The sequence below is a fragment of the Prunus dulcis genome, chromosome 1 (assembly GCF_902201215.1).
Source record: "Prunus dulcis chromosome 1, ALMONDv2, whole genome shotgun sequence".
Classification (NCBI taxonomy): domain Eukaryota; kingdom Viridiplantae; phylum Streptophyta; class Magnoliopsida; order Rosales; family Rosaceae; genus Prunus; species Prunus dulcis.
Genome location: NC_047650.1, coordinates 42,758,571 through 42,774,518, shown reverse-complemented (window position 1 = coordinate 42,774,518; position 15,948 = coordinate 42,758,571). Strand labels below are relative to the sequence as shown.

The 15,948-nt window shown below is 33.5% G+C and overlaps 1 protein-coding gene across 1 annotated transcript; it reads right to left on the bottom strand.

Moving 5' to 3' along the window:
- Positions 1-291: 291 nt before the first annotated feature.
- On the bottom strand, positions 292-7,196 carry LOC117624700. Its single transcript, XM_034356108.1, has 11 exons — positions 6,766-7,196; positions 5,784-5,908; positions 5,178-5,622; positions 4,958-5,073; positions 3,825-4,608; positions 3,139-3,576; positions 2,699-2,887; positions 2,389-2,616; positions 1,632-1,968; positions 1,350-1,533; positions 292-993 (listed from the first exon to the last, which is right to left on the bottom strand). The coding sequence occupies exons 1-11, from the start codon at positions 6,937-6,939 to the stop codon at positions 510-512; spliced, it is 3,504 nt and encodes a 1,167-aa protein (XP_034211999.1). The 5' UTR covers positions 6,940-7,196; the 3' UTR covers positions 292-509.
- Between the last annotated feature and the right edge of the window lie 8,752 nt (positions 7,197-15,948).

The window sequence follows — 15,948 nt, the reverse complement described above, 5'->3', positions numbered from 1 at the left end:
GAGGTATCAATAGATGCACCTTTTGTTGCAAAGAAGCAGAGAGCATCACGCAATGGTTCCATTTTTAATTGCAACTACATCACATCCAAGATTGAAGCAATATAAGATATGTGAGATTTTGGTTGGTGTAGTCAAAATTGTCTCCAAAGTTCCTGAGACATCTTGACTGAATAATATGAAGTCAAGACATTTACTTAATCCTACCCGGGTTTTTTATATTTTACTGTTTTTTTTCTGGTCCAACTCATTCAATCATCACATAACCCTTTCCAAATACTATAAAAGGAATGCTGAATCAGAATAAACAGAGCACCTTAAATTCAGTCTAGAACATATTTACATCTCGTTTTATTACATGAAAGAATCAATATCCATACCTTACATCTGCACATCTACATACATCTATAACTAGCTTTTAACACTGCCTTTCCGCACAACACACACTACTATATACATGTGTATTTTATTTTTTTCTGTAGGACCAAGTGATTTTTAACAAACCCACTTCATCACATGTTATCAGTCAGATGTATATACCAGGGACCATGAACACTAACTGATATGGTAGCTGCCACCACTAAAACTTCAGCAGCTTCCACTACGCTGTCAGTCAGTGCAGCAGCTCCAACTTGCCGGAGTGCTGTTTCTGCTAATTTTCTTCCAACCGGTCCACTACCCCCAAGAACCACTCCTCTTGCAGCCATATAAACAGCACGGGAAACCCTTTCAAACACAGGATCTCCTGCTTGCAAGCTCTTTGCTAGCATCCTGCCAATAACTGCCTTCCTTGACCGAAGCTTCTCATTGTCCACAACTTCCTTGCTGTCATTCGCAAAATCACTAATTGATTCAACAATTTCTTCCATACCTGCATCTTCAACACTGTCCAAGACCCCCAAAAGTCGCTCAATGCATTTTGATACTATGCTCTCGATGTCTGAAGGGCTGGTTATAACCCTCTCACTTAACAGGGTTTGCCGGCAAATAAGAATGCTGCATTTTGAATGATTTACTAAGAATTAGAAAGCCGTGACATAGTCAAGCCAACCAATGTTTGGGAAAAAAAAAGGGCAATTAATTTGAATCATTTAGAAACATTACTGTTATGCACACACAATCCACTAAATCCAAGGATACCATCAGTTATCATTGGCAGAAGAGTTACCACTGAATAATGTCACTCCAGTAGTGATACTTTCATCCACTAACATGAAAGATACCATCAGATACCTTGGCAGAACAGTTTTTCTGAAAATTATTCTATATTGTTTTTTTTACTTTGCCCAACAGGGAATTCCAAGATTTTCATGAGAGAGAGAGAGAGAGGGAGAGAACTCTTATTTTCTCACCTTACAGAAGTAACAATAATTTTCTGAATTTGAGCCTGAACAGCCCTCAGCCTAGACAGGTTAAGCTTGAAAGTCTCTGGCAAAGCCTCTTCTGTCAGACCAGACACACCACTTACCAACTTCAATAAACCAAGCCTCACCAACAAATCAACTCTCTCTCCCTTACATTCCGGTTGTTGATTACCTGATACGAGCAAAACACATGTTAAAATAAATTGTTTGTAAATTGCAATTACAAACTTCTTGAAAGAAATAATTACTAAGTAATTCCAGCACTCGAACCTGTGATATCTGTAGCAGATGTAGAAATAGGATCCTGATTTGGTTTCACCAGAAAGCTTCCACCACTTCTCAGGGCGGTGGAAGGAACAAACCCCTGAGATGGGCCACCACTGCTCATCAAAGTTGAGCATGAGATTGTATGTTCTTGCCACTCCTGATCTTTGCAATTCGACACAGATGAAAGCCACTGCACCATCAGCGGTAGAGAATTATTGGCATCAGAGGGAGACCCATGGTGATTGGCGAAAGCATTTCTAAGGTATTGCACACCAGTAGGCCCCTTTAACAAAGGTTCCATAATTCTTATACGTGCTTTGCTAATCTCCTGTTTAAGCACCTGTCATAAAAATCCAACATTACATGATATTTGGTGGAACTTTGGTACTTCAAATTACATTATGTATGGAAATCAAATCCACTGAACCATGTTGTCTATAGAAATATAATGGGAAATATTTAAAATAATACATTTTGTAATTTGAAAGATGAACCACCAAAATGTTTACTGTAGAATTGAATTATCTAATCTATTTTCAATTCTCATGCAATAATCCACAATTACTATTACAAACAAACAATACCAATAATTTGATTAAATAAAACATGTGAAACATCATGCCAGATGGCATTGCGACTAACCCTCCTGAAACTTGTCCTCGGTTTCAGTAGGTTTGTTTCTATCAGAAAACGAACAAAAACATAAGTAATTTCAGATGTACAACAAAAACTAGAAAAGAGAGAAGGCATGAAAACACACCTGAATCTGCTCTAGGATAAAACGCAGACCCTTGATCATTGCCGTGACACTTGAGAAGTTGGACTCATCCCTGGTTTGACATATCTCATCCAGCTCTTTCCTTAAACTCTGGTGTATGGCCATCATTTCATCATCATTTGCTGGAGCAGAGAGCCTTCGCAAAGTGACCAATGAAAACTCTAGGATCTTTCCCAGGTAATCAATGTCCAGGTTACCAGATTTTAGCACCTAAGAAAAAAGAAATGAAAGTTAATACTCCGGACATGCTTGCTAAGTTGCTGTTGGCAAAGACAATCGATGGTGCTGCTACCTCTGACAGAATATCCACATCAATAGCTTCAATAATCTCTTGTTTCCAGCTCTGTGGAGCCATCTCGCAGATTTCATCCCTCACCTCCCTCATGAGTTGAATAATCCTGTCATAGTTGGGCTCCTCCTGTTTTACAGATTCAATTATGCCATCCCAAAAAGCCTTCTCCATTGTCTGTCTTATTTTTGACTGGAAAATATAAAATAAACGAAAGAGACGAGTGGTTAAATTTCTAATTCATCATCAGTAAGTAGGTGTAAAGCAACAAACTAAATTTTATTTTCAAAATCTCTAGTTTGGTCAAGAACTCATATTTGTGCATCAATAGCATAAATAGATGAAAAAAACATTACTCATCAATTTGTCAACATCCAAAGCAATAAGATCTACGTCTTTCGCAAAGCCACAAATACTATTTACTAATATGAAAATGCACTGACCTGGACATCGTTTTTATCTTTGCCAGTAACATTGAAGATATCAGCAAAAGCCTGCTTCTGCTCATGGAGAAACTCATTCACGATCAATTCATTCTCTGTCACCAAATTTTGGGAAGAAGATCCAAGCTGCAGACCCAAATTGGGTTTTGGAACAGAGGACAGAGATCCCTCATGATGAGTGGTATCAGCTTCCCTAAATAAGGAACGAACTACACGACTTGGCTTCTTATCTGAGCTAGCAGCAGAAAGACCAAGTGTTTGACTAGGTGAGCTCGGAGAAATAATGTGTGTGGTCTTCAACACTGACGGGCTTCCAGTTTCCTTTGCTTGAAAGTAATTTACCCTTGTTTCAGATAAAGCAGAATTCATGCGCTCAAGCCCAGCATCACCACTTAGGTGGTGCACTTTTTCCCTCAGTAGCTTTTGGTCTTCTGTAACCTATGGAAGAGAAGATTCAAAATGTCAGCCAATAAGTAAAATGAAAACACTGCTAAATTTTCAGAAAGAAAAAAAGTTGAAAGACAATTCCCCCCATGCATGCAAGCAAACAGTACTAAAGAAATCTTTACTAACGGTGGACCAAACCTAGTCTTCAATAAATGTACATTTTTTTTAAAAGAAAAGAAAGAGAAAAAAATCGACATAGGACAAAAGTACTGTACCAAAATATAGAGCTAGCATAGTACCTGTTTCTGAATAGCCTTCATATCATGAGTAAGATCACCAGTCTCTCCTTCCGGGGTCATCTTGCAAGTTTGAATCATAGAGAGTTCTAAATGGCACGCTGCTCTCACCAAATCCTCCACCAACAACTGAGCATCCTTAACCTTCCACACCACAAAGCAATTCAAGTAGGAGCACCATGCTTTATCAAAAGCTCCAAGCTGAGATCTGAAGGTCAAATGTTTGGGCAATGCGGAGTCAGCCTCGTCATCAGAACTGTGTATTGGACCCTCCAATATAACCTTCAGTAACAACTCAAACTCTCTAACAAATTCTTCTGCAGATTTGGCCAGAGAAATTTCACTCTCACCTCTACCACTGAAAACCGCATCTGGATGACCCAGAATCATGTAAGCACAAAGAACCACTCTCACCGGATACCTTGATAATTTAACAGAAGTTCTAGCTTTGTCCCTGACGGAACCTATTTTCTTCGCTTCTCTACTTCTTAAAGATGTCCGTGGTGTAGTCCTCCTCTTTGGGGAAGCAACTCGTTTGAGAAGGTGATCTATGTTATCAAAACTGGATGGATAATTTATAGAGGCAACAGCCCTGGAAACTTTTAACCGGCTCTCCAGTCGGTCAAGTAGACCTTTCACCGTCTGAAGGGTATCAATTGATTCAATCAGAATTGCAAGCTGCTCAAATGGCATTGACTTGACACTCTTTACATTAATTTTCAAAGCATCATAATCTTTTGCCAAAGCAAAAGTAGTTCTCCTCAGCCTAAGGAAACGTCTCCAACACCTGTTAAAAATCAACAGTGTTTTAGACTGAAAGTTGTAGATTAATCAAGGGTCAAGAAAAGAATAAAAGCACTTCTATCTGCATTCACAAACTACAAAATTTTCAACAGAATATAAACATGTGATATTTAATCTAATTTTCACAACCACCAAATATAGCACGCTAATCTCTGGCATATTTTACAATAAAAAACATTTGCCAACCACAACAATGACTAACATCCTTGCCTTTGCCAGGGTCATGAGACATCTACTGGGAAAATTAACCACAACGCTACTGACTTGAACCCAATGACGCTTTCAGAAAGCAGAGACAAATCTTTGAACTCAATATTTCAAAGGATGCATACCTTGCTAACTTTCTGGAAAGGAGATCAGCCTGCTTGTGCATCCTATTCCAACTCAATTGAAAAGAACTCTGTAGCCTTCCTCTTTGCTTTAGATATTCTGCTCTTTGTCTCTTTGCCTAAATATCAAAAACATCATCAGGGAACAGTGGAACAACCATTAAAGGCAACCAGATATCTGACAAATAAGTGGTGCTTATGTAATCTCAAATGAAAGGCATACCCTTTGCAACCGGTCTTCTAACTGATCTCTCTTTGCCCTCCTTTCAATCTCACGCTGGTGAGAAACAGACTTAGCCACACTTTGCACTTGCAACATCCTCGCACAGGCCCTCTTCTTCTCTGCTTCCAGAAGTCCCAATCGCTTTTTTTCAGCAGCTGCACGTTTTTGGTTAATTGCAGCACATACACGCTCTTTATACTTCTTCTCCCTCGCTGTCTTTCGCAATAATGACTGAGATGACCTCTCCTTCAGTGTGGCCCTTCTTTGTCTATAAGCCTTGAGCATAAGCATTCTATTTGCCTCTGCCTGCTGAAAACGTGATTCCACTTTGGAGCCAAGCTTTTGACGTTCCTTCTCAAAACGCATTTCCACCCCACTTCTAGCTGCTTGCCGCAACTCATCCAACTTAGCTAAGCGCATTTGAGCGCTTTCCAGAATGCTCAACCTGTTGGTTCAACAGTAAGCAACAGAATATTAGAGATTACACAAAATTGATCAAGTCCTGTAGACTGGAGAATGCATGGTCAACTGACGGATAGTCTAATCTTGTCCAAGTCATAATATAGCGGGGACAAAATTCTTAAGCTATGTAAATTCAAGTTTTACCTTTTCTTTTCAGCAGCTTGGAGCTTGGCTTCAAGGCGCTGACCAAGGTCTTCCTCTTGAGATGAACATCGAGAGGGACTTCTTGGCTTTGCTCGTGCCTTGCTTGACAACTTTTCATAGTATTCCTGTACTCAAACGAATTCATGAAAGTTGGCAATGTCAGAATTTAGGCTAAAAGCTACATACAAGTGACACAACAAAGAGTTAGGTCACAAAACTCGTTGTTTGAGAAGAAAGTGAAAATTATCAGTAAACCAGAGATGAAAGCATCATTATTAATCCTTCGCCAAGAGAAAAAAAAAAAATTACAGAGCATTTTTCGAACCCAAAAAACAATTGTTATTCGTCCAACACTTGAAAACAGAGACACCCATGTGAAAAGGAGAAAACCCGGGTTTTCAAACAACCTCACCTAACACAAGCAAAAGCAAACACACTTTAAAATAAAGGTAAAAACAATCGAACAATTTATGCAAAATAAAATTAAAACAAAAACTGCAGCCCAAGGTGTTTTTGATCTACTTAAGTCTAGAGGACAAAAAAGTCGGACAAATTCACCCATAAAATTTTAGAATTTGGTGCTTTCTCAGTTCAATTCCGATAAAATAGATTGTGAAAGATAAATAGGGACAAAACAACTTGAATATTATCTCAAAATTCAGAGCCAGAAGTGAAGGAAAAAAAAAAAGTATGAAAAATTTGATGACAAGTCATGGATCCTTAATATTGAACTACATAACTCACAGCAACACGTACAAGAGTTCAAAGAAAAAACAGTTCTTGACTGAACTATTTGGGTCAGTTCAGTCGTTCGATCAACCAAACTATGATCAAATTTTCTCAGTGAGCAAACAGAGAATCACAAATTCAAGAAAAAGGAGAGAGAGAACAAAATCAAGGAGACAACTTTTCATGAGGGTTAAAAGACAAAAAAAATATGAAAAAGAAAAAATGAAAATAGAAGAGAGATAGAAAGAATGACCTGTCGGCGAAGATCGGCGAGCCGGAGCTTGGTTTCGATTTGTTCGGCGGTGTTAGGAGTCTTGTTACAGTCGACAACGCTCAGCCGCCGTCTGAGCCTCCTGGGAAGTCTTGGAGGCGAGGAGAACGACGCCGCTTCGTCGGCCGGGAAATCCATGGCTATACCCCCCACCATCTCTCTCGCCGAGTTGATGATCAACACGACGTCGTAGAGTGTGAATTGCGAGTATGTTTATGTACGAATCAACAATTTGAACGAATTAGAAGAAAATGGAAAACGCAGAGAGAGAAAGGTCGCGACCACTCAGCTTTTTCAATTTGAAATTCGAAGCTTTTGGGTTCGTGTTTTGTGTTGTTGTTGGTCACAGATAAAAAGAGCGAGAGATAGAGAGAGAACGAGAGAGAGTTTGGTATTTGGTTTGGTTTTTGGGTCTGGGTTCGGATTTTTATATTATGTGTTTGTGAGAAATCAAAAAAAAAAGGTATAAGAAAAAAGGTGCGTGTAGAATGTGTGTGATGTGTGTAATGTACATTTACTTATCCCGAACTATCCGGGTCTTTGACACGTCATCTCTGGCCCCAACGGTATTATTTTAATATTTTCTTTTGGCTTTTTGTTGCGTAATCAAAACATACGAACCACGTAAATGCAGTAGCTCTTTAAAACAAGGGAAAATGCACCATGAAAATAAAATAGTATCGCTTACAAAGCTTAGTCCAAAAGAAAAAATTGTCATATTATAGTAACTTACAATGCTCTCGAGCAAAAACACTATAAAGGGGTTCTGGTGTGTAAAATAAGATCTACATAATATGGATGATATTTTGGTAAATGTACGTGGATAGAGTTCTAAATCTTATTTGTAATCGATCCTATTTTTTATTGAAAATTTTTTACCCAGTTTATTTTTTGTTACTGCCTACAATAAAATTTTGATTACATAAAAACAAACATAATAGTTATGTTACAGAATTTGCATTTCCAACTAACTTATTATCAAAGTATTAAAAAAAAATATATATATATATATATATATGTACGCAAATAATATGTGAACAATACGTTTGCATTCAAACAATGCATATTTTTTCCGTATCTTTGAGAAGTGTACGGAAGATAGAAGTAATTTTTAAAAATACATTTGTACTCGTATAATAGGCAAATTAACTAACTAGGGTGGGTGATAATTATAGTTTACAATTTGACAAGTGGGGGACAGTATTAATATAGTTTTGTGGACTTGTGCTGCCTTTTCTTTATATCATTGTCCCCACATGTTTTGATTTGTTTGACAATTTAGGATCCTTTTAAAACACATTCACTTGGGTTTGGTGGAGGCATATAATTAACCTAATTTGTGGCCCCTAACTAAGTAGTGTTAAGTTATAACTTATCCAAGAAGTAATAGACAAATCAAAATTGGGTACTTCTCCTTTTCATTTATCATCAACAAATAGCAAAAAACCAAAATGTATAATACTATATACTAAAGAGAATTGCGGTGACTTTAGAATATGCAGTGAACTTATATTAAAATATAAAATTATTTTTTAATATATAGTATTATATATTTTGGGAAGATAGTGGGGTTTTCTCAGAAATGTGAAAATTTGAATTAAAAGTTGAGGTGAACTTAGAATATGAGGTGAACAAAGAGAAATGCGGGGTTTAAACAATAAAAACTCATTGTTTCCCACAAACTATAACTCACTTCAAATTTTGTTGGATCGTGACTTTGACATGCATATATAAAAATATGTGTAAAAAAAATATACTTAATTGCATATTCATATTAATTTGCGGGTCAAACTCATTGATTTGGGGCAAATGAAAGCTTGACATGCTACAAAATAGATAAGTTTCTTTTCCGTTTGCTTTAACTGCAAATAATATTGCTCGGAATCTTACAATTTGTTTAGGACTTTCTTTTCCATTTTTTTATTTTTTATTTTTTATAAAAAAACTAGTGAAGTGTTCCATAAGAAAAACTTAAACAAATAAATGAAGTGTTCTTGTTAAAAGTAAAATGTTTATTGAATCCAGACATCACATTCCTAGTATGCACTATCTATGAATCTTTTATCTTTTTTTAAACCCGAGAGGTACTAATCGCAAGAAGCATGTAGCTTAAAAAGAGGTGTGGAAGAAAAAAACTTGGTCAGCTAAAGACGAAAAAAGAAAAAAGGTGGACAAATAATTCAATCGGAGGGATTTTCTGTCATGCACATATCTTGCAAGTTGCAAATGAGATTGACATCTGGTGCTTGATGTGAAATGAATATAGCCATTAGATCGTTTGAGCCGCAATGAACGGACTAATGATAAGATTTTGATACGCAATCTCTCACGTTCATTGGAGAATTTTCAATCACTTGAAATTAATTAGTCATAATATTAGGTAAGATCCAAACTTGTACATTAAGGGCTTGAAATTCTTCTTTGATTTTGAATTTATTGGGGGTCTAACATTTAAAGCATAACTCTTCTAAAATTAAAACATAGCACGTATTAGAGTATTTAAAAATTATGAATACTAATAAATACCCGATATGAAATACCATGAAATGAAAAATTGAGTGCATGGATATACGAACAATATATATTTTTGAGTAAAAAGTGAAAATATATTTATGAGGAAAAATAATTAGTACATATAACATTTCAGACATCGGTCTCACCAAGTAACTTACATTCCTTACACAAAGCGATTAGAATGACCCTCACCCTGATAGAGCACTCCCACATCCCCTTTATTCCTTGGTCTCACAAAAATTAAGAGTTACGATCCTCATAAAGAATATCAGTAATAAAATTCGGAGATTCCTCAAACCACGTTTTATTCTCTCCAATATGTAGAGTAACCCTTGCTAGGCAATGAGCTAGGGTTAAGACAATCAAACACAACATCTCAAGAGTACAAAAATAAAAACGTTTCTTAACCATTTAAGCTACAAAACATTCTCAACCAAAACAATAATTGGTATTAAAGGAATTGCACATCAAAGCACATTATTAGGCACGTCTTTGATAAAGTAATTAATAAATGGCACCCTCAAATGCAATGATACTAAAGAAAATGGGTACCTGTCACACACATGGTGCATATCATATGCTACCACATTTTACAAACGCCATGATAAGATAGAGTTGATAACTAATAATTGCTTGCTTTTGCTCCAAATGCTTTTCATGCATATATATTATATAGGAATTAAAATACTAAAAGGAAGCTCTGTGGTCAATCGTGAATAGTTGGAATATTGTGGTTATTTTTATAATAATAATTAATCAAGTAAAAAATAATGGAAATAGGATTTGCCCTGATGTTGGTGATGAGAGTAGCCAATCTTCTCATAAACTTTTTTCCATTTAAAAAAGGGCGAAAAGTCGTTCCTTGAACTTAAATTGATCCCTTTTCTTGTAAATGCATGCTTGAACCAACCGGCATTTTTCTTTTATAGACGTGCATAGCACATGAATGCATAGCCTTTGCTTGATTAATCAAGTAAATTTGAGTTCAAAACTTAGAAGGGACAAGATTCCCAAAACTTCGATTCCAAGTAATTCTTTTTAGGAATATATAAAGTGAAAGTCATGAGATTGTTAAATTATAAAACATAATATATATATATAGCGTAAAATATGGAGGGAATAATTAAATTTCTTAATGCTTTATAGTTTGGCTGTTTTCTTCATTGCTTAGTTTTGTTATCTCATATAAGAAATTTTAATACTTTTTGTCTGTATGTGATGCATCTGAAGTGAATGGGTTGGTTCCTCACACAACCACCTCAAGTACAAATTGACGGAAATTGAGATTTCACTTTAAAATCAATTGGTAATGGAAGAGTAGTTCAACTTCTTATAAAGTTTTCAAAACAATCGTGCATCCTTTATACTCAACTACATAATACATGTCCTATATTATACTTTGAAGAGCTGAAATGATTTAGAGAGAATCACTTTTGAGACTATGATAAAAAAATCCTCTTTGCACCGTGAAAGCTACACCCTCAAGAACCTAAAATTCATCAGAAACAAAAAATTATGAAAAAGAAAAAGACACTTGACGGTGAAGTTTACACGTGCTTTGGCGTTGGCCACGGCATCAATGACTCAATTGAGAGGTCTCTTTCCCTTGTTTTCCAAGTGGGCCGTAGACAAGCAATCTCTTTAGGATGGTCTAATAACAAGTCGCGCGAGTGTCCATATTAGCATCATACTCGCTTTCTCCGGCACTCTCACCTGCCCTCTCAATCTCATTCATTACCAAAACTGATAAGTAAGCGGGTTATAATTTAATTTATAATTTTTTAAATACTGGTTAGAGAGATTTGGTATTTGGCATGTAAGATTCTTACGCTTTTAGAATCTGGGTTTCAGTATGTTAATGCGGCATGTCTGTTGATCACCACGTGTGATGCTGATTTTTGCATTTTCATATTGCTTGTTAGCCCCATTAGCAGAAATTTAATAGCCAACCCCCCTCCACTTATTAGGAAAATGGAGAAGTGTCCTTTTATTTGTTTTGAAAAAAATGTCTTTATGGGCTAGGTGTGCAGCACAATAAGCTCGTCGCCTTGCATTTAAAGTCGAGTCATATTCCTCATTATTTAGATTAATTTAGAATAGTTTAAGACTATTAATTGTATTGCAAAAAAACTTTATAAACCATAATATAACATAAACATATACACAAATATCCATCAACAAGGAAGTTAACTTCGCTTAAAATATAAAAAAGGGAATGAACTCAAAAGATATTATTGAAGATAGGATGTTTAGGTTAATTAATTTTTAAAAATTTTATTTTTAGTAACTACATAATGGGCAATGGAGATTTAATTAGTTGAATTAGCAATTATATTTTAATTATTATTTATTTAATGACTGATTATGATTAAATATTTTAATTAACTTAATGTATAGTAATTCAATTTCTCTTTTTCTTTTTCTCCTCTAATATTCACTAAGTTAATTACTAATCAAAGTAATTAAAAAAGTGAAATACATACTATACTACTTAAAGGGTGTAGCGAAACTTTTCATACAAATTTAAATTCTAAAAAAAAAAAAATTAAAAAACTGAGTATAGCCGTGCGATTTTTAATATAAAAAGGAGGACCCCAACGTTTAGGCGCCGTGTCCACATTTTTAAAAAAAGAGTATAGCCGTGCGGCTGTACCTTTTTTTTTCAAAAAAAAGAGCCTCCAGCAACTAGGCGCCACGTGTCCCAAAACAGTACAGCCGTGCGGCTGTAATATTTTTCTAAATCCCAAAAGGTATAGCCGGGCGGCTAGACTATTTTTAAAAAGAAAAATATTACAGCCGCGCGGCTATACTATGTAAATAGAATTTAATTATTTTGTGGACTTTTTCTATAATTTTTTTTAATACTAATTAATAATTACTAATTAAAGTAATTCAAAAAGGCTAAGATGTTACTCAATTACATTTATTGAATTAAAGAAGTGGGCCAAAAAACAAAAGCAAAGAAAGTAATTATATGTTTATTAAAAAGGATTATATTTAATTTTTTTATTTTTTAAAAAGCATTACGAATACGTACAAACATGTACAATACGACTATTGTACGTTTGCTTTTTAAAAAAAAGGAGATGCATATAGAACACGAATGTATTATTGGAAACTACGTACGTACACACACACACACATATACATATACATATACATATATATATATATATATTTTACGACTAATTAAAGTAATTAAAAAAGAATAAGATATTACTTAATTACATATATTAAATGAAGGAAGTTGGCCAAAAGAAAAAGTAAAGAAACTAATTTTATATTCTAAAATTTTATACTTTTCAAAGAAAAAAAAAATCATGAACACTTCTCCCGACGAAATTTCGTCGGCAAAGATCTATGCCGACAAAATTTGCCGGATTAGGTTTCCCCCGACGAAAATATCTTTGCCAACGAAATTTCGTCGGGAGAGGTCTTATTTTTAAAAAATAAATATAAACTTAGGATGTTTAGGTTAATTAATTTTTAAAATTTTTATTTTTGTTAACTACATAATATATTTGGAGATTTAATTAGTTGAATTAGCAATTATATTTTAATTATTATTTATTAAATGACTGATTATGATTAAATATTTAATTAACTTCATGAATTATATTACTTAATGAATAGTAATTCAATTTCTCTTTTTCTTTTTCTCCTTTAATATTCCCTAAGTTAATTACTAATCAAAGTAATTAAAAAAGTGAAATACATACTATGCTACTTAAAGGGTGTAGCCAAACTTTTCATAAAAATTTAAATTCTTAAAAAAAAAAAGAAAAAAAAGAAAAAAAATTAAAAAACTGAGTATAGCCGTGCGGTATACTATTTTTTAAAATAAAAAGGAGGACCCCAACGTTTAGGCGCCACGTGTCTACTTTTTAATTAAAAAAATAAAAAACTGAGTAACGCCGTGCGGCTATACTATTTTTAATATAAAAAGGAGGACCCCAACGATTAGGCGCCACGTGTCCACAGTTTTTAAAAAAAACAGAGTATAGCCGTGCGGCTGTACAGTTTTTTGGTTTCAAAAAAAAAGAGCCTCCAACAACTAAGCGCCACGTGTCCCAAAACAGTATAGCCGGGCGGCTGTACTGTTTATCTAAATCTCAAATGTTATAGCCGGGCGGCTAGACTATTTTTCACACGGCTATACTATGCAAATAGAATTTAATTATTTTGTGGACTTTTTCTATAATTTTTTTAATACTAATTAAAGTAATTCAAAAAGGCTAAGATGTTACTCCATTACATTTATTGAATTAAAGAATGGGCCAAAAAACAAAAGCAAAGAAAGTAATTATATGTTTATTAAAAAGGATTATATTTAATTTTTTTATTTTTTTAAAAGCATTACGAATACGTACAAACATGTATAATACGACTATTGTACGTTTGCTTTTTAAAAAAAGGAGATGCATATAGAACATAAATGTATTATTGGAAACTACGTACGTACACACACACATATACATATACGTATACATATATATATATATATATATATATACATATATATTACGACTAATTAAAGTAATTAAAAAAGAATAAGATATTACTTAATTACATATATTAAATTAAGGAAGTTGGCCAAAATAAAAAGTAAAGAAACTAATTTTATATTTTAAATTTTTATACTTTTCAAAAAAAAAAACACATGAACACTTCTCCCGACGAAATTTCGTCGGCAAAGATCTATGCCGACAAAATTTGCCGGATTAGGTTTCCCCCAACGAAAATATCTTTGCCGACGAAATTTCGTCGGGAAAGGTCTTATTTTTAAAAAATAAATATAAACTTAGGATGTTTAGGTTAATTAATTTTTAAATTTTTATTTTTATTACCTACATAATATATTTGGAGATTTAATTAGTTGAATTAGCAATTATATTTTAATTATTATTTATTTAATGACTGATTATGATTAAATATTTAATTAACTTCATGAATTATATTCCTTAATGAATAGTAATTCAATTTCTCTTTTTCTTTTTCTCCTTTAATATTCACCAAGTTAATTACTAATCAAAGTAATTAAAAAAGTGAAATACATACTATGCTACTTAAAGGGTGTAGCCAAACTTTTCATAAAAATTTAAATTCTAAAAAAAAAAAAATTAAAGAAAATTAAAAAACTGAGTACAGCCGTGTGGCTATACTATTTTTAATATAAAAAGGAGGACCCCAACGTTTAGGCGCCACGTGTCTACTTTTTTAATAAAAAAAATAAAAAAACTGAGTATAGCCGTGCGGCTGTACTATTTTTTAATATAAAAAGGAGGACCCCAACGTCTAGGCGCCACGTGTCCACATTTTAAAAAAAAACAGAGTATAGCCGCGCGGCTGTACTTTTTTTATTTTAAAAAAAAAGAGCCTCCAGCAACTAGGCGCCACGTGTCCCAAAACAGTACAGCCGTGCGGCTGTATCATTTTTCTAAATCCCAAAAGGTATAACCGAGCGGCTAGACTATTTTTCAAAAAGAAAAATAGTACAGCCGCCCGGCTATACTATGTAAATAGAATTTAATTCTTTTGTGGACTTTTTCTATAATTTTTTTTAATACTAATTAATAATTACTAATTAAAGTAATTCAAAAAGGCTAAGATGTTACTCAATTGCATTTATTGAATTAAAGAAGGGGGCCAAAAAACAAAAGCAAAGAGAGTAATTATATGTTTATTAAAAAGGATTATATTTAATTTTTTTATTTTTTAAAAAGCATTACGAATACGTACAAACATGTACAATACGACTATTGTACGTTTGCTTTTTTAAAAAAGGAGATGCATATAGAACACGAATGTATTATTGGAAACTACGTACGTACACACACACATATACGTATACGTATACATATATATATATATATATTACGACTAATTAAAGTAATTAAAAAAGAATAATATATTACTTAATTACATATATTAAATGAAGGAAGTTGGCCAAAAAAAAAAGTAAAGAAACTAATTTTATATTCTAAAATTTTATACTTTTCAAAAAAAAAAACCATGAACACTTCTCCCGACGAAATTTCGTCGGCAAAGATCTATGCCGACAAAATTTGCCGGATTAGGTTTTCCCCGATGAAAATATCTTTGCCGACGAAATTTCGTCGGGAGAGGTCTTATTTTTAAAAAATAAATATAAACCTAGGATGTTTAGGTTAATTAATTTTTAAAATTTTTATTTTTATTAACTACATAATATATTTGGAGATTTAATTAGTTGAATTAGCAATTATATTTTAATTCTTATTTATTTAATGACTGATTATGATTAAATATTTAATTAACTTCATGAATTATATTACTTAATGAATAATAATTCAATTTCTCTTTTTCTTTTTCTCCTTTAATATTCGCTAAGTTAATTACTAATCAAAGTAATTAAAAAAGTGAAATACATACTATGCTACTTAAAGGGTGTAGCCAAACTTTTCATAAAAATTTAAATTCTAAAAAAAAAAATAAAAAAAAAATAAAATTAAAAAACTGAGTATAGCCGTGCGGCTATACTATTTTTAATATAAAGAGGAAGACCCCCAACGTTTAGGGGCCACGTGTCCACTTTTTAATTAAAAAATAATAAACTGAGTATAGCCGGGCGGCTGTACTATTTTTAATATAAAAAGGAGGGCCCCAATGTTT

What these genes read in the sequence shown, in the direction of transcription:
- LOC117624700 (XM_034356108.1), bottom strand. Translation starts at nt 6,939, where the DNA reads ATGGTGGGGGGTATAGCCATGGATTTCCCGGCCGACGAAGCGGCGTCG. An exon ending in CTTTCCAGAAAGTTAGCAAG is followed by an intron (nt 4,609 to 4,957) that starts GTATGCATCCTT and finishes GATTTTTAACAG; the next exon opens with GTGTTGGAGACGTTTCCTTA. An exon ending in ATTATTGTTACTTCTGTAAG is followed by an intron (nt 994 to 1,349) that starts GTGAGAAAATAA and finishes TTCAAAATGCAG; the next exon opens with CATTCTTATTTGCCGGCAAA.